Source organism: Camarhynchus parvulus, chromosome 3 (assembly GCF_901933205.1).
Source record: "Camarhynchus parvulus chromosome 3, STF_HiC, whole genome shotgun sequence".
NCBI lineage: Eukaryota > Metazoa > Chordata > Aves > Passeriformes > Thraupidae > Camarhynchus > Camarhynchus parvulus.
This window is the reverse complement of record NC_044573.1, coordinates 2289074-2316004: the sequence shown is the minus strand read 5'-3', so window position 1 is coordinate 2316004 and position 26931 is coordinate 2289074. Positions and strand designations below refer to the sequence as shown.

Sequence of the window (26931 nt, the reverse complement as noted above, 5' to 3'; positions counted from 1 at the left end):
ATTTCGAGTACTTCACAGGGTTGAAGTTGTTTTGAAATAGCCATTTTTGCTATAGAAATCAAATATAAATTTTGATAGTACAGAAATTAGAAAAAAACCCTGCACGTGAGCACTCTAATTCAGTCTCGTCTAATGAATGGCGCCTGAGTTCTGCTCAATTTACTGGAAAGATTTGGGTTTTTAACCCCCTTTCTATAAATACTCTTCTCCTAAAATGAGAATATGTATTGGTTTTCCACGCTGTCACCACACTCCGTTTGCTTTGAAGGCAAATTTACTCGTAAATTTTTTTTAATGACTATGTCATTGGTAAATATATTTAAAAAGACCGGAAGGTTTGAGTTTTTAAATAGTCCAGCTCTCTTGTAAAGGAAATCACTGCACAAGACAAGGAACAGAAAGTGAGGACTTGTCTGCACTTCTGCCAGACTGCACAATTTCACAAGCCATGCCCCTGTAGCTTTAGGAATGAAGCTGATATTGCTCTGCAGCTTGTGTGTGTGTAGCTGCCATGTGAGTGAGATTTGGAAAGGCAGGAATCTCTGGAGCCAAAGTATCCACTTAGTCTTTCCTCAGGTATCCTGGCAGTTTCCTGCTATGCAAGTGACTGCTTCAAAGAGGGCTCAGATCCTGCCTCCCCAGCACCACCCCCTCCAGGAGGGCAAAGCCAGAGGCTGCCCTGGTGCAGCCTCACCTCTATTAACAACTTTTAAAGCCATTTCAGTCTGTACTAATTAAAACCACTCCTCTGTCCTCTGTATCAGGAACCAGAAGTTCTCCCCACCCACTTGATTCCCAGTGTTCGCTCTTAGCCCGAGCAGGAGCTGTTCCTGACACCTCCAGCTGGAGGTACCTGGCTGGGTAAGACGTTCTGGCCGTGGCAACTTTGTAATACTGTTATTTTTTAAGAATCAACACAGGGAAATGTCTGAGTATTTCTAAGGGACACAGCTGCTCTTTAGGGCAGGTAAGGTCCCCGTTGTCACCTTTTGGTGATGTAAAATTGCACTATGAGCACAACAACCAAAAAAAGCAACAACTCATCCTCAACCCAGCCCCCAAATCAAACAAGCCACTTGAGATGCAGAGTTGTACACAAGGAAAGGTGCTCCAGAAGCCCTCAGTGGCTTTCAGGAAAGCAGGGATGCCTTCCCTGCAGGAATCCATTGCATTGGGAGCACTCCGGTGCTGCTGCTGGAATTCCATCAGTCAGGTGAGCTTTGGAAACTGCTTCCCCTGACTCCAGGTGCACAACAAACTGAAAACTGTTTTAAAGCAGTTTTTCCTCACTTCTGCACCTCTCCCCCACACTCCTCAGCAACAGAGAGGCCAAAGAAATACACAGATAGTTTGACTCGTGTTGTTTATTCAGTTGTTTTCTTTTTGAAGTTCTCAGTTTTAAGTATATTAAATGTAAACATTTTGCTCACTTCAGAAAACCCTTTGCTCACTTTATAAAGCTCTTTGTAGTACAATTTGTTCTTATGGCATAATTAAATATTTTTAAAGTTCTGTTTTCCTTTGTAAACGAGTTGGTTTGGTAATTAAAAAAAACTGGTTATACCAAGTGCTCAGCTTCTGCAGCCTCCTCGGCTTCGTGGTGTCCCTCACCATGGGAAGGCAGGGAAAAGGGACAAGGTAGGTTCTTGGTTGCTTATCCTGGGGTTTTTGGAGTATTTTCTGCTCCCTGTTGCAGGTGGCCACTATAAAACCTCAGGCATGTGAGGGCTGATCTGCCTGAGCAGGTTTTGTGGCAGAGCTGTTGGGTTTTTAGGCAGAGGGGACCAGGGCACAGATGCTTTTGGCTGAGCTGTGCTGCCAGTCCAGCTCTCTCCAGGCCCAGCTGAGCTGATGCAAAACCAAAATGCAGGGGGGAGGCATTGGAGGTGTCCAGCTGGGGAAATACAAGATGAAATCTGGCTCTCACCAAACACCCAGTTTGAGCACTCACAAAAATACTCCTAAAAATCAGCTGAAGGCCCAAGTGCAGCATGAATATTATTGCTGCAATATTCAGTGTGTGATGGTTGCAAAACTGGACTGGAAGCAAAGTTCAGAGGCCCAGATTACATTTCTCAGTTTCATTTCTGCCCATGATTGGTGCCCAGGAGCTGCCTCAAGAGCTCAGGGATATTTGCATATCAGCTTCCACCCCCCCACATTGGGATACCGCAGATTTTCCATAAAAATAAACAGCCTGGGAGTTTTGGGAGAGAGCTCTCTGCCTTGCCCAGAGAAGAGCTCAGACCCAGCACACCGAGGGTCATCCTTACCCTGGATTCTGCTTGGGATCCCCAGGTGCAGCAGGAGCTGCTCAGGGAAGAGCCTTGTGTGTCCTTGGCTGCCCTTTCCCCCTCTGGCTCCATTTCCCCTTGGAGCAGCTCTTCCCATGCCTGTTGTGTCCAGAGAGCACAGTCTTGTTTACATTTTCTTTCCCTTGTAGATGATGGAATTTATAAATCGTATTTTAGCTCACTGTGAGTTTCAAGAAATCATGCAGATATGAAATTCCCTTTTGTTTTCTGAATTCAGTTTCTTTAGTTTTCCATCATTAATGACATTTCCTTCCTGGCTGCAGATTATTATCTGAGAACTACTCATGGAATGTTTTGCTCATAAGAGCTTTAATATTAAAACCAAAAATAGTATTTCTGTCTGAATCAAATTTCTGTGTTAGAAAAACAGGAGCTTCTGAATTACTTACATTACAGACACAAGTTCTGACAGCCCAGCACAGACAGAGCCTTAAAGGAGCTCCTCAAAAATGTATTTATTAACACTTTTAGAGCCTCAAGCTCTCATGGAGCTGTTGTAGCATCACTGAATTCAAGGGAAGACATCCCAGTGATCCTCCCTGTCCCCAGACAGTGGCTTGTCTTGGCAAATGTTACCCTCTTTAGCCCCAAAACGTTAACAAAGAGCTCTGAAATTCCAAACCTTAATTTCTTGTTGATAGTTTAACTCTTCTGTACTTCAGGGAAGTACCTCCCTAATGGATTAACATGATACTGGTATTAAAAAGTGACTTCCTAAAGATGTTGGTGGTGCTTAGTAGGAAACATTTAAAATAACCAGAGAAAACCTCAGGTCTTCCCTATTCCAGTTCCTAGGCTGTGTTCAACTCTTCCAGGCATCCATCCAAGGTGAGGTACAAGAAGAAATGTATTATGCTGCTAAATCAGAGGTTTTTATCTCTCTCTCTGGATACCAGCACCCTGTGGTACCTCCTGTTTCTGCCTGCTCATTGACATTCTTGGTGTTCCTGTTTTTCTTTAGATTCCCATCACCCACCACTGCCAGGAGTTCCCAGTCTTTTTGTACATTGTGACTCACTGGGGAATTCCTACTCCTCAAAAGGGCTGAGGAGGCCTCAACTCTTGTTTCTAGGAAGCATCCCCAATGTTTTTAAATGAGAAAAACTTGGTTTTAAGTGCAAAGTCTTCCTCAGAAAACTTTTTTTTTCTCCCTTTGAAAAGCACTGTGAGAGAGAAATCTGCTTATCTCTACTGCCACTGACCAAAAAGTGTCTCAGGAAAAGCTGGGAGTGGGTTTCAGGTAACTCAGTGTTACCTGCATCCACACAAGGAAAGCTGTAGTATCCAATAGAAAAAAAAAAATAAAGTAAAACCTGGCTTGATGGTGGGTTATAGACATTGGCTCCCCAAAATCTTTTTATGTACAGAAGAAATAAAAGTAAGGCTAGAGATTGAACCAGCACTGCCTGGTCCTGAGTGTGTAAAGTGGTGCCCAAGGGTATCCTTTGGCAGATCACCGTGATCCCAGTGTTCCAGGGACACCCTTGGCACCCAGGCTGTAAGAGATCCTGCACAGTGTCTGGTCACCAGCTGCTGCCAGGGAGCTGCTGCTTCCTCAGCTCCAGAGGTTAATCAGCCAGGCTTGGAGGCCAGTCAACATCAACAGACTAGAAAAGCACAGGGGGAAAAAAAAGTCAGCAGAGTTGGTGTTTTATAGCTACCAAGAGAATCACAACTCCTTTTGCTACTACCTGGCAGCACCACTCTGTTGGGCTGCATTTACAAAGGGGAGTAGCAGTAGGAAATGCATCCTGTGGTAAGGAATGTTGATCCACTTAGAGCAATTCCATGGAAAGCATCTCACCAGGGCAACTCCCTTAGTAATTTCCAGGAAAGACAAACAGCAACTAACTTACCTCTACATCCAGCTCCAGAATGTCAGCAGTTCTGTTCAGAAGGGACCCAATGTTGGGCTTTGTTCTCCCAAAGTCTCCGTGCACAAACTCTTTAATGTAGCTGGAAAACTCTGGCTAAGGAGAGGTGCATTCCACACCAAAGAAATCAAAGGGGGGGAAAAGTGCCTTTTCTACTCCTAATTAATTTCTTAGTCAATATCCTGTTGAGCCCATACTTATCTTTAGGAGAGCACCTAATTCCTGGCTTCTGACTCTGGTGCCAAAAACTGCACTGCTGACCTTTATTTTGTTTCATTCCAAACTGAGTAGTGACTTTAGGACAAAAGTGTAACTTGTAAGTAGCTGTGATCTCCAGTCTGCACTGAAGTGCATGAAATATTGTGGAAAAGGTCATTTTTGGAGGCAAAAAGTTTTCAGTTAAATCAGAAAAAGCTGAAGTGTATTTTAACCAGCACAGTTTTACATCTGTCACATACTTAATGAAAACTCCAATGTGAAATTGTGACCTAAAAGCAAATATTGTGCAGAGACACCACTGTGGAAGAGCAGGGGTTTCAAAACACTGCAGCCACCTGAGCAGGGCATTTCCCCTTATGTTGGGGAAGATGAAACAGGAAAGCCTTTTATAAATATGATTGTCTGGCAAAAGATTTTGAGAATATGGAAACTGTAAGTGAGATTGGAATGAAAGCAAGCTTTGAGATCCCTTAGTTACTGAACAACTGGGAAACAATGGCATGGCCAGCTGAAGGTGATCCCCTTTTGATGGAACAACACCCTCTGCTTGCAGACAGGCCCAAGGGTCAGAGCAGACCCTACAGCTTGGCAGAAGGGGCCCAAAGAGGAGTTTTTAGGGTTTAAAATGTAACACAGTATGGTAATGTAATGATTCTTATAGGCTGTATGCAAATGATATAGGATTTGTATATTGTACTGGATTGGTTAGTGAGAAATAGAATATTCAACACAGAAGAATATTTATTGTATTGTAATGGGAACTTCGCTGTCTTACCCTCTCATCCTCTCTTTTACTCCCTCATCCTCTTTACCACGCTCTTGCCTTCTCTCTCTTTACCTCTCTCTTTGCTTCTCTTGGGCCTGAGCTGTGGCTGGCAGCTCCCAGCAGGGCCCTGCCCCCAGGCCCTTTGTAATAAACCCCAAGTTCCACGACCTGGCTGCAGAGATCTCTCATCTCCATCCATCCTGACCATCCTACCCCCACCACTCCCACACTCTTATCCCAGTCAGTCCCCCCAGGAGCTGCCTGGGCCCTCCCTGGCAGGTTCCAGGGTGCCAGGGATACGTTCCTGCCTGTGTCCTGAGGTGCAGACGGAAGTGGTGCTGGTCGATGTACTCGCTCCTCATGCCGTGGATGAGCCGGCAGCGCACGGCCAGCGGCCGCCGGTGCAGCACCCGCAGGGGCGTCTTCTGCTCCAGCCTCAGCTCCTGGTGCAAGGAGGGACCAAAAACATGAGGGAGGAAAGGTGCAAAGGCTGCCTGGATCGTAGGAACTGTGTGTGGTGTTAACCGGCCCCATCTCTTTCATCTTGTGCTCTGGCAGCTGAGTAATCTCAAGGCAAGGCTGGTTTTTTCCGAGTTTATCAAAGGAAAAAGGACAGCCCTCTCAGAGGCCAGAGGAGGCCTCCCATGAACACAAACTAATGGAATCACAAATACAGAGGAATAACCTTGAAATCTCCATAGCCCTTTGCTGGAATGACTCCAGGATTTAGCAGCTCGCTCAGAGCCTCAGGGCAATCAGAAGAAAAAAATAAATCCCACCCACAAAATGCTTTGTCTAAACTACAGCCAACCCCCTAGAAATAAAAGTGAGGGGGAAAACCTTAAATGAGATTAGATCTCAGAAGAGTCTTTTCAAAAGTTCATTCCCAACTCCCTTTCCCGAAGGAGAGGCAGCAGTGTGAAAGGCAACTTCTGAGGAGCAAGGGAAGCTAAAGGAAGAACTTCCCAACAGTTGTCTGCCTGAGCTGTAATGGCTTTGAGAACGAGCTCATGGGCAGCTCCTATAGGAAATGGTGCAACACACAAAAAACTGAGCCCACTTCTCCATCAGGCCAACATCTGGAGAAAGTTCTTGTTCCTGCACATGCTGAGCCTTCCTGAGGCCTCTTTGCTCTCTGACATAGACATTTCCACCTCCAGAGTGCTGCAGCTGTGGGAGCATGGCTTTAGAGCTGAACAAAAGAGCTTTTCTGCTCCTTTCACTTACACAGGACACTATCTAAGATAACAAACGGGTGGATATTTTCTCCTTCCCCAGGATTTGGTCTCCTGGAAGGGGAACATTACACAAGGATTTGTGGTCTCTGCTGACAGCCAACCCCCCATTCTGCTGGAGTGACTGGTGAAGGAAGGAAGGAAGGAAGGGTGGTATGGAAGTCCCTATAGCAAGAGAAACCCTGATTATAAAAAACAAACCCAGGACAAAAACCAAGCACAGAGCAAGAGGTAGGCCCATGGATGGCCTGCATTTAACCCTTCCCTAGGGCACCAGGACAGGTACTATTTAAATGAGCAACAAGAGCTCCTGCTACCTTGATATCATCGAGGAACGCGATGTCCTCTCTCTGTATCGCTTTGTCTGTCCATATCAAGGCACTGTAGGTCTTTGTCTTCTCCTCCTCACCTTCCTTCATACGACCAATTGCCTCTCTAAACAAAAGAAATTAATTACTCACTTAACAGAAGCGTAATTATACAAGGCTGTGAGCAAGAGCACTTCCCAACTCCCCGAGCGCCGCTTTGAAATCCCTCGCCGGCGACCATAGACACTGACCTGGTGACAAGCTGCAAATCTCGAACCTGTATTTTGTCTGAAGAGTCATTAATTGCCTGTGATATTCAAAGAAAGCGCTCGGTTAGCAGAGCTGCTGGGCTGGAGGGGCAGCACATGCTGCACACGTGGTTTACCTGCTGCAGCCTCTTCATCTCCTCGGCGCTGAAATGGATCCTGCGGGGATTCACCAGCTCCATCGCAAAGGGCCTCCCTGGAACGGGCACCAAAACAAAACACAACAGCATCTTGTTCTAAATTAATGCTGCATTTACACAGCAAGGCTGCAAGGTGTGAACACTGTCTGCTGCTGCACTAACAGGGACAGGACTGGCAGGCTGAGGGATGGAGCATCAGATGCAAGGGAAGAAACAAGGGACTGTTTTTTGGCTACTAAACCTCAGTATCAGCAATAAGTGCAAATTATGACTTCCCAGAAGACATCTTGTACAAGTCTGTGCTAATTAAAAAATAAAATAAGAAAAAAAGCTAATTAGCTTATTTTCTGTCACCTACAGCAATGCCCAGGTGCACAGCAATGTTAAATCCCACTCCCTCAGCTCAACATCTGTTGCCAGAGTTGTAACTCTGTGCTCGGGGCCAGGACAATCCCCAGCACAAGCCATGCCAAGAATCACACTACAGATCAGACAGCTACTGAAACACAGAGTTGTTCATTTTTACTTTTTCTTTCCCTCCTCCCTTGGCTACAGCAGCTCCAGTGTTGGAAAGCAGCTGACCTTTAGAAAGGACTCAAGTTCAAAAAGACAACAATTCCCTCATGCACTTGCAGTGTGGGAATTAGAAGGATCCAGCAGAAAACAAGAGAGGAATCAGTCTGATATAAATGGTTTAAAAGTAGGGAGTGAATAAAATAAAATACTTTTAACTATGCCTTCCCATGCAGCCAAGGCCACTGAAAAAGGGCTCCTGTGTCCAGCTGGTCTCATGAAGCTGTTGGACTTTGGGAATAAATATCTGAATTTCACTAAAGTGCTTCTGAGATAAAATTCCAAAGCATGCCTGCTCACACACTTGGCATTCAGCAGGATCTGTCAGAGGAGCTCCACACACCCATTTCATCTCAGTGTTTCACAAGGGCTCTCCCAAGCCTTACCATTGCCTAGAGTCCTTACATCCACATCTTCTCTTCCAGAGGAACTAAAATTAAAGCCTGTAACAGATTTGAACAAGGCAGGTGAGCTTTTATTTTACATTTGTGATTCTCTGTACAGCTTTTAAAAGAGAAAATATTTTCTTTCTAAACTTGTTTGCAAAATCTACTTCAAATCTATTTTATAAACTGGAGCCTACACTTCATAAACTGTGAGAATTCCTATTTATTCCCAAGTTTCTTGAAGAGCTCTCCCAATTCCTTGGCCTGAATGAGACTGCTAGAACCAGACTAATTTATCCACTGGGAGGAGAAGAGGAGTAAGTGGCAGGGTTTTTTCCAAACTACTATTTAAAGCAGTTTTTCCTTGGACCTTCTATGTCTCTAATTCCACATGTGTCAGATGACAAATGATGGGCAGTGATTATTTCATCTGGACAATCCCTGGATGAGCATTTAGCTTGTGGAACTTTATGAACTGAGGAAAAGAAACGGTCAGAAACATGAAGGGCTCAAAAGCCAGGCAGATCCTGTGGCCAAAACCTTCTTGGTACAAGTCCTCCTATGAATTACCAACTGTGAAGAAGTTTGGTTGAGCAAAAACACTGCCACCAACATATGTGCATCATCAGATCCACTGAGGAGCTACTTCAGCAGGATAAAAGGATCTAATTACTCCCAGATCACAACTAAATAAAGTTCACAAGCTTTAACTTGGAAGGAAACAAGAGAGATAAAGAAACATTATTTTTTTTTCCACTATACTCCCATATTAAGTGGGTAGCTACCAAGAAAAAAATCATCCAGTAGTGATGAAAAATATGTATGGTAGGAGATCTCCTGAAGACTTACTGTCTGCTTTGAATTCTGCCATCAGATGTTCTGAAATTAATTCTTCCACTGAAGATTCCAGCTTCCTCTCCCCATCAATAATCCAGGGAGTCTGAGGTAAATTCCTGGAATATTTGTTGTATCTTCCTGTAAAAGACAACCATGGTACTTCTAACCCATTCCACAGCCATGAGTGAAAGCTGCACTCTTGCCCAGCACATTTCACTTCCATGGGAGCTTTGTGCAGATAAACTGACAGCTCCAGCTTGTTTTATGGCAGGAGATTACAACAGCACTCTGGGCCACATGTGGCTGTGTCCAGGGAAGGGGCAGGATGGACACTGAGGGTGGGCTTGGAGAGCCTGTGGCTGCAGCCCTGCCTCCAGACACCACCCTCACTGTGTGACATAACCCTCAGGTACCACCCTTCCATGTGAAATAACCCTCAGGTACCACCCTCCTGTGTGAAATAACCTCCAGGTACCACCCTCACTGTGTGAAATAACCCAGGCTCCAAGCCAGCTCTGCCATTGCCTGAAGGCTTAAGAAAAGAAGCCCAAACTAAAATGCTTTGGCTCACTGCAAGGAGCACCATGCAAGGAGTGAAAAGTCCCCATAATAAATGAGGAGGAATGGCAGGAGTCTTGGGAAGGTGCCATGTAAAGAGATGGGCATCTTTGGGTGGTTCCAGTGATGTTTTGGGGGCACCTCCATGGCAGGCTATAAGACAAGAACAAGGCTGACATGGATGACCAATATGAGCTTTTTTATGGACAGGTTTGATTAGAACTGGAAATATTCCCAAAGCAAGGAAATAATTAATCAAGGCCAAGGAGCTTAAACTGCTTTCAACCTGAAACCTTGCAAACAGAAAAGCAAAGGAACTCAGAGTAGCTCTTGCATTGCTTTGGGCCTCTGACATCTCAGGGGTTTCCTGTCTCCAACAATGTTTCCTTTTTGTAGTTTGAGCAGCAGAATAAGCCACACAAACAAATGGGGAAACTGAGTAACACAGTTTCACTGGGGTGAATAATGAAAGTAGGGTGACTCATCATTCAGCAGCCTCACACTGCTACATTCTCTTTCCATAAAACAGAAAAAGGAGAATTAGGTTTGCTTTGTTCTTTTGTTCCTCTCAGCTCCCCATTCTAATAATTTTAACTTTTGATCTGAACAAGAGTAGGTCTAAAAAAACAGAAGGTGTTTCTTGGTTTGACAGCCCCATAATCCTTAAAAAAGGTTGGGGTGTAAACACTAAAGGTAAGGTCAAGAGGACAATGTTGTGCTTACAAATTAAGATCCCATCTCATTTATTAAAAGCAAAATATCTGGACTGTACTCAATAAATTCTAATCTGGATTTAGTTCTTCAAAAATTAAACACCTGCCTGGATTGTTTTTTTGTTGGAGCAAAATATAAACTATAAATAAAGACCAGTATTAAATGACAGGCAGAAAGCAAACCCTCTGTTTTGCTCTTCATACTGTTGAATTCTGAAAACAACTACCCAATAAAACAACTTAAAATAAAGCACTGTGTTTGGAAAAGCCTAAAAGGAACTGGATATCTTGGATTCACAAAAGTGTACATCTAACTGTCCAATCAGAAATTAAAAATAAGGAATGGTTACATGTAGAACATCCATCACCCTGCCATTCACTTTCACACTTTTTCATTTTCCATTTCTTTACATTCAGGATTTTTATCATCACAGTGTGTTGGATTTAAACTAAAGGTTGGGTTCTTTTTAGCAATAATCAGTTTGCATGTATTTAAACAAGCTGTTCCTACAAAGGACTAGGAGAATGGCAGGTACTCTGGCAGGCAGATGATAAAGAAGTTCGACCATCTCAACTCAGGGATGTTGCACTGCCTGAGCTGTTGCTGTCTCACCCAAACCTTTATAAATCCCACCAAGATTTGCAGTTTTGGATGGGATAATAAGCAGAGAAATCCAGATGGTGAAAACCTCTGAATCCAAATCAAACCCCAAGGAAGGGAACAGCACTGCTGGGAGCTGCTGGTGTGCAGGTGCCTTTCTCAAACCATTCTGAGGGGATCTGTAATTTCTAACTTTTGACAAAATAATATCTTCAGCAGAGGTCAAACATAATTTTTCCCCTTTCAAAGCACTCTTGGACAGAGCTGGGTTTGTTTCTTTGCTCCTTACACTTCCTTACAGGGATTAACAAACAGCAAGAATCCTCTGGGTCTCAGGGCAGTGTTACAAAGTTCTCTTCAAGACAAGACAGCAGCAAAGAAATGGATCACTTTACCAGCCACAAAAACTGCACCATTATTGCACTGGATTTCCAGAGCATCACAGAGGTTCTTTGGTGAGCTTGGGGGACATGGAAAATGCCTGTATTAAAAGAAAAAACAGAGTAAAGCATTATCACTACCAGAACATGATGGAGCATTACCAGAGCAGTAAAAAGTGCCTATTTTGGCTTCCCACTGTGTGTGATTTTTTACCATATTAACAGCACTTGGTGTTTTCTTGAAATTCAACTCCTAACATTTTGGAAATATGGGAATATTTCTTGTAAAGGGAAGCCGACCTTACAAACTCTGAAGTTCAAAATCATCCTTTTAATTAAAAGAACAGCAGTGATCTTCTATCGCCAGAAAGAAACCATGTTTTAAGCAGTAAACCAACAGAATTTAAACAATCAAAAGTTCTTTTAAAGCCACCCTACCACTACATACCCACTGGATATTTTCCTCCCCTCCCTAATTCTATATTAAAGCACAATACTAAGAAATAGTTTCAGTATTTACTTACTTGAGAAAATCCTCTTCTTTTATCCTCTCCAGGGCTTTTATAACTGCCATTCTGGTGAAAACAGACTGCACAGTGAAATAAAAAAATGAGTCAAGAACTAAGAAAAGCAAGGAAAGGATATGCCTGAGGAAGAAAAAAACACTGAAACTTACACTGTGCAGCTCTGTCACTGCTCACTTGGGAGCCCAGGTCCAAATTTCCAAAACAGTTTAAAACCAGAATCCTAAATCCATGAACAGAAACTCAAACCAGCTCCTTTTTCAGGAGTTAAATATACCCAAGCCCAGCTTTGATGTGACAGTAGGCAGGTAGCTCTGCTGAAGATAAGCCTGTTGAGCAGGAATCTCTTTCTGAAGCTCAAAAATGGATTGATTGTCAGAACTGAGGGCTCTGAGCAGAGGGGCTGGGCAGTCCCTCCTGCAGCTCCCCACTCCCAAGGTGCAGCAAAGCAGCAATGCCAGTGGAGCAGGAGCAGAGTGCCAGGCTCTGTGCACAGCCAGCTGCTGCTGGGGCCACTCCAGTGGGAATTCACATTCCTGGGACAGGAGAACAAGTGTTGTAACAGCTGAGGTGAAATCCTGCTCAGGAGAAGGTCTCTAAATGAACCTGCTAACCAAGCATGGTCAGGTCCTGAAATCCACCTGGGATGGAGCCTGCTCCACTCTGAGGTTCCTCAAGGTGAAATGTTTTTTTCTTGCATCTCCTCTGAACTTCTCATCTCAGCCTGTTCCTGCTGTGTCTCCTCCCTCCACCACGCTCTGTGAGACCAGCCTGGCTCCCTGCTCTCAGGAATCTCCTTTGGCACCAGAGGAGATTCAATGGATCCTCCCCAAAGCCTTCACCAAGAACCTTGAAGAAGTCCAGGCTCCTCAGCCTCCCCTCCCAGGCATGTGCTGCAGCCCTGGGGGCTCTCTGCTGAATGGTGTTTTTAATTTAATGGTGTCTTTTTTGCAAACTGGATTGGGGGTTTAGGAAAACAAACAAACAAAAATCCCCATGGTCACTGTTTGGGACAATTCAAGTCTCGGCTCTGGAGAGTTCCTGGGTGTCTTCAGGAAAGCTGCTCTTTCTCCTTCCAAGCATAAATCAGAGAAAATAGCACTTCCCTTCCTCATAGAACAGATGAGCAGGAAAGCCCTGAAAGCAGCAGCAGGTTTAAATAACTATCTACACAGACAGCACAGACATTTTCCCTCAGAAGCCAGTTTTTACACCACTTCTCTGATTAACACAGCCCTCGAAGCCCAGCTTCTTTGTGAGGACAAACCTCTGACAGCTCTTCTGAGCTGGCATTTTTCTTTAGATTCCCCTACATTTTGTTGTCTGTGTGGATTTAACAGCCAGGCCCTGCTGCTTTAGCTCCTTATGTGGGATTTCCCCTTTTCAAGGGCAGCAATGCAGCAAGCAGCGAGTTATAACAATACAACTCCCTAAAAAAAGAGTGCTGCTTATTGGTCAGGTGGAGTAGAGTCAGCAGAATTCCTGGGCCAGACTCTGCCAAACGCTGGCAGACTCTTCACCAGAGAGAATCAAAGGCCTTGCAATGGCCTCTGACAGGAGTTACTCTTCTCCCTCTGATCACACCAACTGTCCCACTTGTATCAGCTTCCCTCTGACTGGTTTTTCATCCTCGTGTGTCCCCTTTTCCATCCGTGGCTGTGAGCGTGCTCAGGGTCTGCAGCAAGTGCAAGGTCCCTTTTCTGTCCCCCTCCTCCAGAGGCAGGCAGGATAAAACCATCCTGCATGTATGCTGGCTTTCACTGAGATCAGAGCACATGGGAACTGCAGTGTGATCATCTCCCTTTTGGCTGCTGAGTCTCATCTTCACCACGTGACTTATGTGAACTGCTTCACCCACAGAGAGCTGGAGGTTCACCTTTTATACCACTTCTAATGCATGACAATCAAATTCCTAGATCTTAAGGGAGGTATTTACAGAGAACCTTCCCAAAATGATGGCCTTTGGACAGCCTGGAAAGTGAACAACCTAAACAAAAGCACCGAGCTCTTGCTTTTCCTAAGCTGAGAATTGTGAAGTGAATAAAGGGGACAACTTTTATTTTCACACAATTGGAAACCAGAGAGCTTTTTGATGAAGGAAAAGCAGACACTGAGCACTGACTGAATACCCAGGTAAGTTGTAGGCTACTGCTGTGAAATTCTGAATGCCAGAGCAGGAATACAGCGATGAGATCTTACCTGTTTGTTCTTCGCTGGTTTGAAACAGTCTGGGCAGGCTGTGGCTCTAAACACAGAAATGAAAATTAGCTGCTCCTCTTACAGAGAATGAAATAGACTCACAAGCACAGCATGTAGATGGTCTTTGTACACATACATCCAGTCTCTCGCTTCCATAGCTTAGCTCAGAGTTTCAAATTCCCTTTATCCTAAACCAGGGATGGTGCAGGATGTGATTGCTTGATCCAGGGAAATCATGGACAAAGCTCTGCTCTGACCAACACTGTGTCTCAGATTTGGGATGGGATGGAAAAGCACACAAGTGTAGCTTTCAGTCCTTTCCAACCCTTCTCAATAAAGGTCATGATTAATATTTTAAGTTCTAGGCAAGATCCACTGGCACCTTGAAATCTGTACTTGCTGCTCTCAGACAGCACCCACCACAAACCTGAGATTCAAACTGTCCCTTCTGGAGAGGAAAATTCAATTCCCCACTGAACAAATAACCCCAGGTGCTCATCACGAGCTGTGCTTTGCCTGTTTGAAAGGAAACTATTGGCTGTTTCACGAAAGTGAAAGCCCAGTCAGTGAAACAAACCCTTCTTCTGAGCACTGCAGAGGAAGCTGCTGTTCCTATTAGTGCACTTCTGTGTATGCAGGCAAAGATGATTTCTGGATTCCTGTGTAGGCAGGCAGAAATACTTCTGACCTCCAGACCAAGTTATCATGTCTTGCTGGTGCTTTTCAACACCTCTGTGACTCCCTCAGACTCTAAGGAAGCAGATTTTGCTGTTTCTGTACAAACAACTTCCCTGGCCAGTCTGTGACCCAAAGCAATGCAAACTCCCTCTTCCAAAATTTGTGTCACCCTTAAATATGAACTGACAAGAGCCAATTCAATCTTCCCTGTCTAACCATGGGTCCTTGGGAGTTTCACTGCCAAGAAACTGCAGTGGAAATCCACTCTGAAAGCACACCTGGAGTTCTCCAGGTTGACACAAAGCCCTACTTTGTTTCCACAGAAACCATGACTGTCAAACTACTGTGATAATTCCCAAATTCACCAAATTTCCCTGAAAACCAAAGCACTGCCTCAGAATGTGCCCAGAGCCAGCCACCCACACAGGCAGAATGCCTTGGCACCTCAGGAACTACTGTGTGATTAAATTAGGTGATGTGCTGCTACTTCACAAAGTGTCTCAAGCCTTAATTGCTGTTTAAGTGTGCTACAAAGAGGAGGCAAATAAAGGGATATTGTCAGGTCACATGGAATAAACCTGAGTAATTGGAAAGTGGAATGGAACTTCTCTACAGCTGTCACCTCTACAGCTGCTCTGCTTGGAGCACTAACACTGGCACCATAAGATGTTCAACAGCAACATTCCTGAAATGCCAGAAAAAGGATGGAAGGATGAGCAGAAAATACCAGTGAAGAGGTTTCAGAGGAAGGAAGTAAAATTAAATAAATTAGAACAAAAGGGTGCAGGATGCAGAAACACTTCAGTTCTTTATAGGATTGCAGCAACCATTATTTAGAACAGTGATTTTCTCCCCCTTTTGCCCAGTCTTGAAGAAGCTGGAAAGGAAAGATGTTCAGCAAACACTGGTAATAACTGTTCCTAATACTGGTTCCTTCCAAACTTCCATCCCCTCATCCCCACCTCAGGACAAAAGATGCAGCTGTGGAAAACCAAGAAGGTGGTGGATTGAGCACTCAAAGATCACAAATTGCCAGAAAATAAATCAGGAAATAAATGAAGGCTGCAAGAGAAATCTGCAGTCTCAAGAAATGAATTCACATTTCAGCAGAGACGTCTCTGCTTCCTTCCATGCTGAGATTTCACTTGCAGGAGGTGCAAATTAACTGAGTGAAACTTTAGGTTTTCCAGGAAGCATCAACAAACAGGAAGAGTGACCCCAATTTTCCAGAATATACTACAGCTAGATTTTGAGAAATCAGATTAAATGGCAGCTAAATTCACAGAACTGTTTTGCTTCTTTGTGTACAGCAGGTGCCCTGCTGGGCCAGGCCAGGGGCTGTGTGCAGTGGCCAGGGAATTTCTGTCTGTTTTCATCAACCAGCTAAGCTGGATTAACTCACTTCAAAGCCTTTCCTCCTGTCCATGTGTCCTACAGGAGCAGGAAAACTTAGGTATGACCTCAAAAGATCCCCCCACCTGCAATTACATTGTTAAAATTTTAAAAACTATACAGGGAATGACTTTGAGGAGGGCTGAAATTGAAGAATTTATCTGAATGCTCTCCTTCCAGGTCAAATCAGAATTCCAGATGATTTTTTTTTATTAGCAGAATTAACCAGAGATGGTTTAACTTCAAGCTCTACAAGTTCACGTGGATATGAGGAAATCTAGATGCAGGCCACATTCTAGTTTATAAACACTGCATATTGTCCTCTATAGCAAATCAAACCAACAATATTGCACAACATTTAGATAAAGATCTTTTGTTACATGTAGAAAAACTTACAGGAAATGGCACTCCTCGTCTGTTTCGGGGTGAGCAAAGACCACGCTAACTTCAAACAAACTCTAAATTAAAAAAAAAAGAAAAAAGAACAAGGAGGAGGTAAGAGTTTTTTTAACAACCAGGGAGGATATTCTCAAGCACCCCTATTGCAGCTGTAGGAAAACAGCAGAGACAAAAGAGAGCATAACCCATCCATTTATGTTTAAAGACATTACAAGGTGTGCCAGAGCAGCATTTGCCTTTCCGAAGTCACCAGGGATGACATGAGAGCACTTCAGAGCCACGAGTGACCTGCCCTGGTGCCATCCTGTGCAGGCTGAGGCAGAGGCAGCCAGCCTATCACACACCCCAGAGCCCTCCCAGGAGGGCAATAAAGACAAAAACCCTGCAGGAGTCACCGCTGTAAATTTTGTCAGGGTTCCTTTGCAGTGCCTGCATGGCCTTGGGGCACAGCAAGGCAACACATCCTGGTGGATTGACAGCTAGCCCAGGAACTCCAGTGCAATCTCAATTCTTGCCCCAATTCCCTCTCTGGCCTTGGGCAAACAACACTCATTACTTGTGTTACTCAGATAGCAGAACACCTCAGGAGGGCTATTGAAAAGATTGGCTAATATTCAAGGGCCTTGTAGATAAAGGGCACTAAAAAACAACTTTTGTGGTACAGGGATGGCTGGGGTGGCTCCTGCCTGAGTGGTGGGGAGCTTTTGCTAACTCAGTGTGTGAGAAGTTTGGTTCTTCCTGGATCATCCTCAGAGTAACTGAGTGGGGTTTTTCTTCACTAAGACAAAAGGGATGCTTTCAATTAGCACTCCTGGGAAAACACAGCCTGTAATTATTATGGAAGATGACAAACCAACATGAAGTCTAACTGAATCTAGTCCTGGGGTCAGTGCTATGGCTGGTGACAAGTAAAACCTACAGCCAGCCATGACTGCAGAAAATTTATATTCAAGACATTTCAAGGTGCTTCTGAATTTGGCAACACCTGATTGTCATGTTCAGTCAGTGCCTTTCAGAAAGATTTTAAGGATATTATTCAGAATCTGCAAGTTGAAAACAGTTTGAAAAAACCATTTCTACTGCCTACTCTGGGATATTGCAGGTCCCAACAAGCCCATTTCTAGTGTCCATTCGAGTGAACAAGGACCAGACTTTGCTCTTTCAGTACATTTCAGAGATTTATTTTATCCACAGAACAAGTGCTGGCAGTGAGAGCAGAGCAGGGGAGGAATGTGGGAGCAAAACAGGGATCCTGGAAAGGAGACAACTGGAAAAGTCTCATTAACAAAAGGAGGATGGCACACAAGAGATTTAGCACAGGCCTGTGGTGCTTTCAGAAGATGCAATGATCTGTGTGTACAGAAATGAACCTTGGGCCCCTCAGGACTCCCACTTGGAGAGCTCTGCTTAAAAGAACTTCCCTACAGTGAATTTAGGAGGCACTCATCTTGTTTCTCTCTTAATAAGGAAAAAAGGATACATTTTTATTTCCCCACCATGCGCATAAGTGTATAAATATACACACACAAACACATATGAGAAAAGAATGAAGAAACAGAAGTGTTCTGTTATTTATACAAGACCTTTCCATCAGCAGGAACACCCAACTCTTCTGCCAGCTGGGGATGAATAATCCACTTGTAAGCTTCCTTCAGCTGAACAATGTCATCCTTTGCCAAGGGAAGGCCCAGATTTCTGAATCACAAAGAAATAATAACTTGCACAGGGCTCTGTCAAATACAATATTTCAGGAGGAACTTAAGTAGCTACTGCCAAGTAAAATGGATTATTTTATTTTCTGTGCACTGAGGAAACTGATGCCAGAGCTTGCTGGGAGATCAGAAGTTGCAAGAGTCTTTCCAGAGGCTGCCCAGAGAAAAGCTGAGGAAGGGAGAGATGCATTTCAAACCCCTTGTTTGGGAGCTTAGAGAGCAAAAGAGATAAGAAACCCAAGTGAGGTCAAACCAGGTAAAAAAGAAAAAACAAAACACACAAACCCAGCTGCCACCTTATTCTTTGTAAGCATCAGGTAAACGGGACTATAAATCAACATTAGTGTAGAGAAATGGTGTCTGTATGAAGAGCTCTTGTCAGACAGACAGACAGACAGACAGACAGACAGCAAAAGCAATGGCTCACCTCATCTGCTGCTTCACCCCCAGCCAAGCAGCACGCTGCAGGTCACCAGCCACGCCCAGGGAAAAGAGAGGAAAAAATAAAAGCAAGTGAAATTAAGGCTCAGAACTGCCAACAATCTGAGAGACTCTCTGCAAAGGGAGAAGTGTTTTTAAAATTCCTGACAAAAAAAAAAGTATCAGGAATTTAGCTTTTGCTTCAGAAGTGGAAAGATGGGATTGCAGTGAGTTTTTATTTCTAAGACATCACTTTGTTGTTCACATCAAATCCTATCTGGGTTAAAAAAAAACCAGGTATCATTGAACACTTTGAAACTTGCTATTAATATTGTAACTACAAAAAGACTCTAAGTTATCAGTTACCTTCCATGCAGAAATAAAAAAAAAGTGTCTAAATGAATGGGATATAAAAGCTGAATTGGATAAATTAATAAAACTCCAAATTCAGCTATCATCCATTATAAAAAAATGGAATTAAAAATATACTTGGTCTTACTTGGTAATCACAGAATTGCACCCAACACAGTTTAGGTGAATAGGCTAAATTTAGAAAAGGGGAGGAACAGAAGGAGCAATTCTAGAAATCAGAGGGAACTTTCAGTACCAATGCTCAAGTTCACTAACAATTAGTAAAAAGAGAAAAACTCCCCCCAAAACTTCCTACAATGAAGAATAACAACAGTTTCAGTTCTCCTCTACTAAAAAAATACACTAGGGCTGGCAGGAAAGGGCTTAACTAATTCAGCCTGTGGCACCCTCCCCACTGGAGACAAACTCCAAAAATCAAATTGTTTGATTTGAATCCACCACAATGAGTTTTCAGTTTGTAGGCTGCAGGCCTTTAAACCCCTTCCCCACCTTTTATTTTTCATGTACTTAAAGAATAGCCTCCCCCAAACTCTGCTGAAAGAATCACTGTGCATTGTCAAGGAAATAATTCTGAGGAAGAGGTTTGAAAACAGCTCTCAAACTTCAGGATCACATGGATATCAGAAGAAACCACATCAGAGATCCCTCTTCCATGCTGATAAGGAACTCAATCAACAAAATAAGTCTATTATCCTTCATTTGGTACACCTAAAAGAATGAGGGAACCCTAAAAACAGTGCTGGAAATGAAGAGGGCAGAGGGATGGTGGAGAGAGGACACAAACTTTGTTTGCTCCACGATGCACAAACCCTCACACTGCTGAACAAAACAAATGCAGTTGTAGTGATGAAATGCTGTTTGCTCAAATCCACTGTGATTCATTATCCTGCATTTGAAGACAGTATGAGTAAGGCTGCTTCACTTGAAGCACACTGTAATCCTGTTTGCATAATAACCCAGATAAAATCATAAATAAAAATAGCTTCAATTGAAATTCCTTGAACGTAGCTCTGAACTACAGGATGTGACAGCCACAGAACTGGGCCTAGGAAGCTGCATTTGACAAATGCCAATTTACAAAGAAACCTCTCTCATGCCTTGATTTAGAGCAGGTTTGGGATGTTTGGCACTCAGGGGGAGGCTCATCACACACCTCTTCCCTGATTTCTTGGGATAAAACTACAAAATAGACAAAACTTCTGCATGAGAGCAGCTATGCTAAAATGAGACCACAGGTCAAATTTCATCTCCTCTCTCTCTTGGCTTCCAAGTTGAAAGAGAATTAAAGAAATTACTTTTCCCCCTTCAATTAAGGAGAAACAATAGATGAGGGCACTGCAAGCACAGAAGCCAAAAGATCCCAAATTCCAAATCACATCCAACCACCAAGCCAGCCAAACCCCTGCACTCTCTCCCAGCTGAACACGGAGCAGGGGATCAGATCCCTCTCCTTCCTAATTACTTCATGTTTGTGAGGTGGTTTGAAAATGCAAAATGCTCATTACAGAGCTGAAGCCTGCAGGGCAATGCTCAGCAGCAAACACCTCTGGGGCACAGCAGGCACTGTATTGATCAGGAGCTGCAGGATGGGATTCTGGTGCTGTCTGAGGGAGCACAGTTGAAATGCCAGGTGCAATCCCAGCCCCAGCATTGCTTCAGTGCATCAGCAAAGAGCCTGGAGATGGGGAATTCCAGGATGAGGCCCAGCAGCCCTGCAGGGAGTCATGAGTACAGATGTTATTTGCATCAATGTCCTTGCAGCAGGCACCAGGATGATGGATCAGGACTGATCTGCCACCCTTCTGAAGGGCACCACTCACCTCACACCCTAATAGAGCTGTCTGACAGAAACCTGGGACTCCTGTATTTATGATTTATTCCAATCAAATCTGCTGCCTGTGGAAGGAGGCAATTGCTTCCTTGCATCACAGACACAAATACTATGCAAATGCAGATTTTATGTCCTGCTCTTCTCCAGCTCCCCTCGTACATTTTAGACTTGGCAGGATGACAAGTGTCATAATTAAATGGGATGAAGGTAACACTGAGAGGCAGTTTTTGATTTTTTTTTTTGGTTAAAAAAGATGATGGAGAAAATCTGTGTGTCACACCAGAGGGCAGTGGGAGAGAGGCTGCCTTTGGGTGCTCTTTGATGACAGATTCCACATATTCTTGTACACAGCAGGTCAAAGAATTAAAAGCAGAATTGAACAAACGGCCTCTGCTCAGCACAAAGCATGATGAGATATTCTGAAATCTGATTTTGACATTTTCAGACATTTTTACACACTGTGTTGCTGCTTTTCTGTGGCTGTAAAACAGGTTCTCACCCATTTTTTTTAAGTGATAAACTTCAAAAGGAGGTAAATAAAGCCCCATGACTTTTAAAGTTCTTCCTCCACCATCATCCCTTTTCTTCCTCCGTCATCACCCCTTTTCACCCCTGCAGTTGGAGCAAACAGCTGCTTCAGCATTTGACAAGAGTGGAGGGATGGAGTAGAAGGGACAGCAGAAACTTCTTTATCCAAACCTTCTCCTAGCCAAACCAAAAGTGCTTCCAAAGGGAACAGACCCAGTTTTGGAGCTTCCTACTCACTCATTTCTCTCCATCTATTGATGTGTGGGCCCAGGGAACAGCTCGGACTCCCCTGCTGTCCCCAGTTCTGCTGCTTTGCTGGAGCCCCAGCCGCAGGCAGTGAGGCCATCCCTGAGCAGAACTGCAATGCAACACCACCCTCTGCCGAGGCTTCCTGCAAACATCAGCTGCTGCATCACCTCAGCTCACACCGGGCTTAAAGCTGGACTCAAACTCACTGAAGCCTGACCTAGGTTTGGGGTTCGCCACAGCATCGCAGGCATCCCAATACTCACCTGGCCTGGAAGTGCTTTTTGACAGACCTCATCTTTTGGAGGCATCAAAGCCCAAAGTGGGAATCTGTCCCAGCCACAAGGACAAAGCAAACACACAGCTGTGCTAAATTTAGGATGGGAAGTAGAGAATCTTATGTTGCAGAGGGTTTAGGAGAGGAATATTTGTTAGCTGTGACAGTGGCACTTGCCCAAGATGCCACAGCTAAGAGCACAAATCAGCACCACACGTGCAGCAGATTGTTCACCAAACTGTGTGGGAGCAGAAGATTCCTCACCACAGCTCTACACAGAAATCCAACTCCATCTACTCTTCTTTCTGCCTTGTTCACTGCAGCATCTCAACCACTGCAGGCATCTCCTGTACAGATTTATGTGCTGCCTTTAAAGCACCACTTTTGCATCACTTTCAGAACAGTACTTTTGCATCATTTTATATCAGAAAGCAGAGGAAGATTGCAAAACATCTCACAACTAAGTGTATTTTCCCATCATTTAAAATGCTGAACACTTCAAGAGTTCATCCTCAAAATCCTTCACTTGCATTTTGCACTACCAATTACCCTTTATCCCTGGAAAGGATTCAGCTGTGCAGTTCTGAGAAGATCCACAGAGCAGGGCTGGCATCTGCACCTGAGGGAACAACTCACTGAGGGTTTCACAAACCTCTTTAGGTCTTCAGATGGAAGGTAACTCCTGGGCTAACTGAAAACTGAAGTGACTCAGGCCCTTAATTAATTACAATAATGCTCACTCAAAAGGAAGAGGAGAGCAGACTTCACTTCCAGCACGGGCTTTTGGATCTTTTTTAAAGAATAACAACTAAAAATCAAACCACCTCCAGCTCATACATTCCACAGTTGCTTTCTTAAATATGTATTTAATTATTTAAGTTATTATTTAAGTTACTTACCTCCCTGACAGAGAGCTGTGGGGGCAGTGACACAGAAAATACAAAACTGGTGAACTGGTAGTCAGCAGAATTAACTTTTTGGCACACCTGCAAGAGAAGGAGCTTAACATGAAACCACAGCAATGGGACTGAGCTGGTAATTTTTGTTCTAGAATAATCACTGTGAATTCATGTTATCACACACTCAGAGAGATGCCCAAACAAACCAGAGTAATCACTAACAACTTATTGAAATACAAGCTTTTCTGTCCTGTTAAAAAAATAATCACCAGTATCCTTGGTGCTATGAAATAGCCAAACTCACTCTTTTAAGGCCAGGACCAATTGTATATTGAAATTTTAGGTGAAATCAGCATCTTAGAGAAGGAAATTTCTCTATCAAGTAAGTAGGTTTTGTGGTGCCTTAACCAGTGCTGTCAGATCTTCCATTGCTACTGAAGAGAGTAGCTCTGAAACAAATCTCAGCAGTGGATTCTGCAAAAAGATACATATTCTGCCCATGGAAACAAAAGAGAAACAATTATGTCCTGCAGCAACAGAAACTATGTATTGTGCTTTTTGTCTAGCCCCATTTTTGATACATTCCTGCCATTCAATCAAATCCTTTTCAATCAAAACTCCGTTAAGTATCTCAGGTGCCAGTGTGAGTTTTCTAGATGATATTTCCCCTAGAAATATCCAGCTGATATTGCTCACATGAGCAATACAATTGCTCAGGGATGGCATTTGCAAAGCTCTGTGCCCACATTCTCTCCTAAGTCACATTTTCTCTATTATCCACAACCTGCTGCATCACCAAAACATTTTCTTGCCCTGTGGTACTTCATAGGGACAGGTTCATGCTGTTATCAGAAACGTGTGGTTCAGAGAGGAGCACTTGACGGCTCCTCATTTTCCTGTCACATAAAAAGTGAAGAGTTCCTCAGAGCTCCACTGAGGTTTTCCCTGAAAGTAGCTGAACCTCAGGTCATCTCCTAAATCCATGTAACCACGTAGCTGTTACTCCTTTTCTTAGGAAAGTGTGCTCCCTGCAGTCATTCCATTGCACCTGCACTGCTATTTTTTTATTTTAAAAAGCGTCACTGTGACAAAGCCTGGGCAAAATTTGGTGCCACCACATGCTGGGTGTGCAAACACTGCCCAGGAGCAGGGTGGAGCAGGATTCTGCCATCAACATTTCAAATCTTCAAAACAGGCAAACGTGTTGGTTTGTTGTCTGGTTTGTTTGTTCTCTCTTTCAAAAAAAAAAAAAAAAGAAAAACATTTCTTTTGAAGAAACAACAAAAAAACTGCTCAGTGTTTTCAGTCACCAGCTCTATCCTGTAGGCCCCAGCATACACAAACTCCAAAAAGGTACCCCCAAAAGGTGAAAAAAGTACCTTTTTAACAAAGTCAGGCTCACAGAACTCCTGGAGAATTCCCAAACACACGTTGCAAACCCTCCCAGCAGAGCTGTCCAGGCCAGTATTCCCAGTATTCCCAGTATTCCCAGCAGAGGGGAGCTGTGGGATGGCCCCGTTGTGGTTCAGCTCATCAGCACCTTCCTCCTCGTGCTCAAGCCTGAGTCTCTTACAAGGGGGGTCAGCCACCTCCAAACACACTGGGCCTTCCTTTTCCTGGCTGTTCTTCAGGAATTCCTGCAGATCCTTCAGCAGATCCTGGCACAAGCAGAGGAAACACAGCCTGGTTGTTTGCTCCTCTGTAACAGACACCATTCCACAGGGCAGTGGGATTGTGTTTGTTCCAGCTGAGGCTCAGTGTATGTCATTAACAACAGGGAATTTATGCCCAAAACCACCTTTAAGACACAGTTAAACAGCTCCAAGCTGCATTTCTCTCAGAATAGAAATTTCCAGAGAAAATATTGCTGAATAGACTTGTTTATCATCCAAGAATGAAAACGTTTTCCAGACCTGGATTGCAGAAACATTTTTATTTTTGCCTCAATGCTATTCCATGAAAAGAGACATTTAGTGCTTTCTTGTCATTTAGGTTATGTTAGAATTTAATTCCTTCAACTCAACAGGAACAGAGTTGGCCACTGTAATAAAAAGAAGAGAGAGCAGACACAGGTGGGGGTGAAATTAAACAGAGTAAGAACTTTGTATCAGGAGAAAAGCCTTCAAAAATTAACAATTACCTGCACAGCTCTGATTCCTGGAAGGATGAGAGGATATAGTTCAAGAAGAAGGATTCATTAAAAGGATTTCAGTAAGGAAGACAGCAGTTACTGTGCTGTTGCAACTCAGAGGAAAAGCAGGTAGAGATGCAAAAGGACAAAAAATGGTACAACGAACGAACAGGCCTAAAATAATTGATAAAAAATGGAAAAAGGTGGCGAAGAAAGATGCTAAAAATGAATTGTGGAGAGTCTAAACTTGAGCAAAGGTAAAACAATCAAGACAGACAGACACAAAGCATAAAGACAGAGGGTTAGAGAGGCTAAGGAGGATTTCTCTCATTTATCCTCAACCTTTGCCCTGCAATTCCTCAGTTGCATCCCCCTACCAAATCTGCATTTTCACATAAATTTCCTTCCCATTAAAGGCACAAGCAGAGTCTTACAGGACTCCTTTTCCTTTCAGGCCAAGAGGCCAGCAAAGGACAAACCTGTTGTGGGTGTCTGTAGAGCAGCTGTGAGCCCACAGAGCAGAACCTCAGCACACATCGTGGGCACGTGCCAGCGTCGAGCAGGAGCTGGACAACTGCTCTGTCCTTCTCTGCCACTGGAGACATGCTGGGCAAACCTAAAATTCAGCAACAAGAAAAGCTCAGAACAAACAAAGTACTCAGCTGAGATTTAGCTGCACCACGTTTAGGGTAGCTGGAGTTTTTGTGGCCTCTGTTGGATGCTCGTTTGTTTTAAACCACGGGCACAAGGGAAGTGGAAGACCAACCCAAAAAGATCACTGGCTGCAGGAAAAGCTTCTGTATTTCTTAGGTTTTTCCTAGGAAACCTGAACTCAAGTTCTGACAAGGAAATGCAGAGCTTTTGCCCAGTTGTATCTTGGATAAAGTACATGGCACGCTAATCTTTACTGAATGAAGCAGGGTGGAGCTAAGACATATTAAGGCAAATTTAAAATGGGAATTCCTCCTCAAACTGCAGTGACTAAAGAATCAGTGTGTTAAAATCACAGGGAAAAAAAAGATTTATAAGATAAATAAGATTTATAAGATAAATAAGATTTATTTCCCTTCTCAGTATAGAACTTGTGTTTTTGTGAGAAATCTCATCATGCTTTTTTGGTTTTTTTAATATCATGGCTAATTTGGTTTCCTGTCATTCTCTCTGCCCAGAACTTTAGAAAAGACTGATTTTTTTTTTTTGGGCCAAAACGTTGCGAACTCAGCATTTTTGTGGAAGAAGAGAGAATCCCAGTGAGGTGCTCACCCTTCATGGACATGAAGGAAATTTCAGGAGGCACATAAGAATAACCACAAATGTTCAGACCAAAGGTTTAACGAGTCCATTGTGGGAATAAATTCAGCAAGGAATTCCACAGCACTAACGAACCACCCGATTTTGCTTTGGGCTCAGCTCCTGTAAGCAACACTTGATACTCTGCTAGTTCTTGTGTCCCAAGGGATGGATTTATCCATGTTCTCCATGGCAGCCACTGCTACACCTGCAATTCCCCATCCTGCACAGCAATCCTGCAGCCAGGGAGAGCCTCCAAGTGATTAATTCAGTGGATTTCTTTACTCCTGGCTTGGGATGCTTCAGGCTAAGCTGTGAAAACCAAGGGCTGCCTGGCAAACTCCAAAGCTGCTTTTAAAGGGAAAGAACAAACACAAGCAAACACGTTTTTAGATAATTGCGACCTCAATTCAGCTCCATGCAACCTAAACACGGGCACTGCGTGGCACACGAGGGTAAACGTGACAATATTCCACCCGGTAAATGTGACAATCAGTATTCCTGACACTTGGGGGCAGCGTGAGGGGAGGAACCGCGGCCCCGCTCCGGCCCAGCACCTCAGGGCGGAGCTCAGAGCCCCTCATCTGCGAGGGGACGGAGGCACAGGAGCCCCGTTCCGGCTCTGTTACCGCTCCGTTCCCATTCCTATTCCCGTTCCTATTCCCGCTCCCATTCCCGATCCCATTCCCGTTCCCGCTCACCCTCGCTCGGCGGCCCCCGGAGCCGGCACAGACCCGCTCAGCAGAGCAGCAGAGCGCATCGTTCGGCCGGCACGGCGGGGCACCGCGCGCGTAGGGCGGCTGGTGGAATAGCTCGGCGCTCCCGCGTGGCGCCTGCCGACGGGCGGGGGCGAGCGAGGCCG

General features: G+C 44.1%; 1 protein-coding gene across 1 annotated transcript; it reads right to left on the bottom strand.

Annotated features, from left to right (window-relative positions):
- Nucleotides 1–1242: 1242 nt before the first annotated feature.
- PUS10 (pseudouridine synthase 10) lies at nucleotides 1243–26819 on the bottom strand. The gene is made up of 18 exons (XM_030946176.1): nucleotides 26771–26819; nucleotides 25259–25395; nucleotides 24028–24306; nucleotides 22649–22735; nucleotides 18503–18537; nucleotides 17947–18058; nucleotides 16361–16422; nucleotides 13895–13940; nucleotides 11696–11760; nucleotides 11187–11272; nucleotides 8932–9057; nucleotides 8083–8139; nucleotides 7103–7179; nucleotides 6969–7024; nucleotides 6727–6844; nucleotides 5475–5617; nucleotides 4172–4271; nucleotides 1243–3922 (listed from the first exon to the last, which is right to left on the bottom strand). The coding sequence occupies exons 2-18, from the start codon at nucleotides 25382–25384 to the stop codon at nucleotides 3884–3886; spliced, it is 1614 nt and encodes a 537-aa protein (XP_030802036.1). The 5' UTR covers nucleotides 25385–25395; nucleotides 26771–26819; the 3' UTR covers nucleotides 1243–3883.
- Nucleotides 26820–26931: the final 112 nt, after the last annotated feature.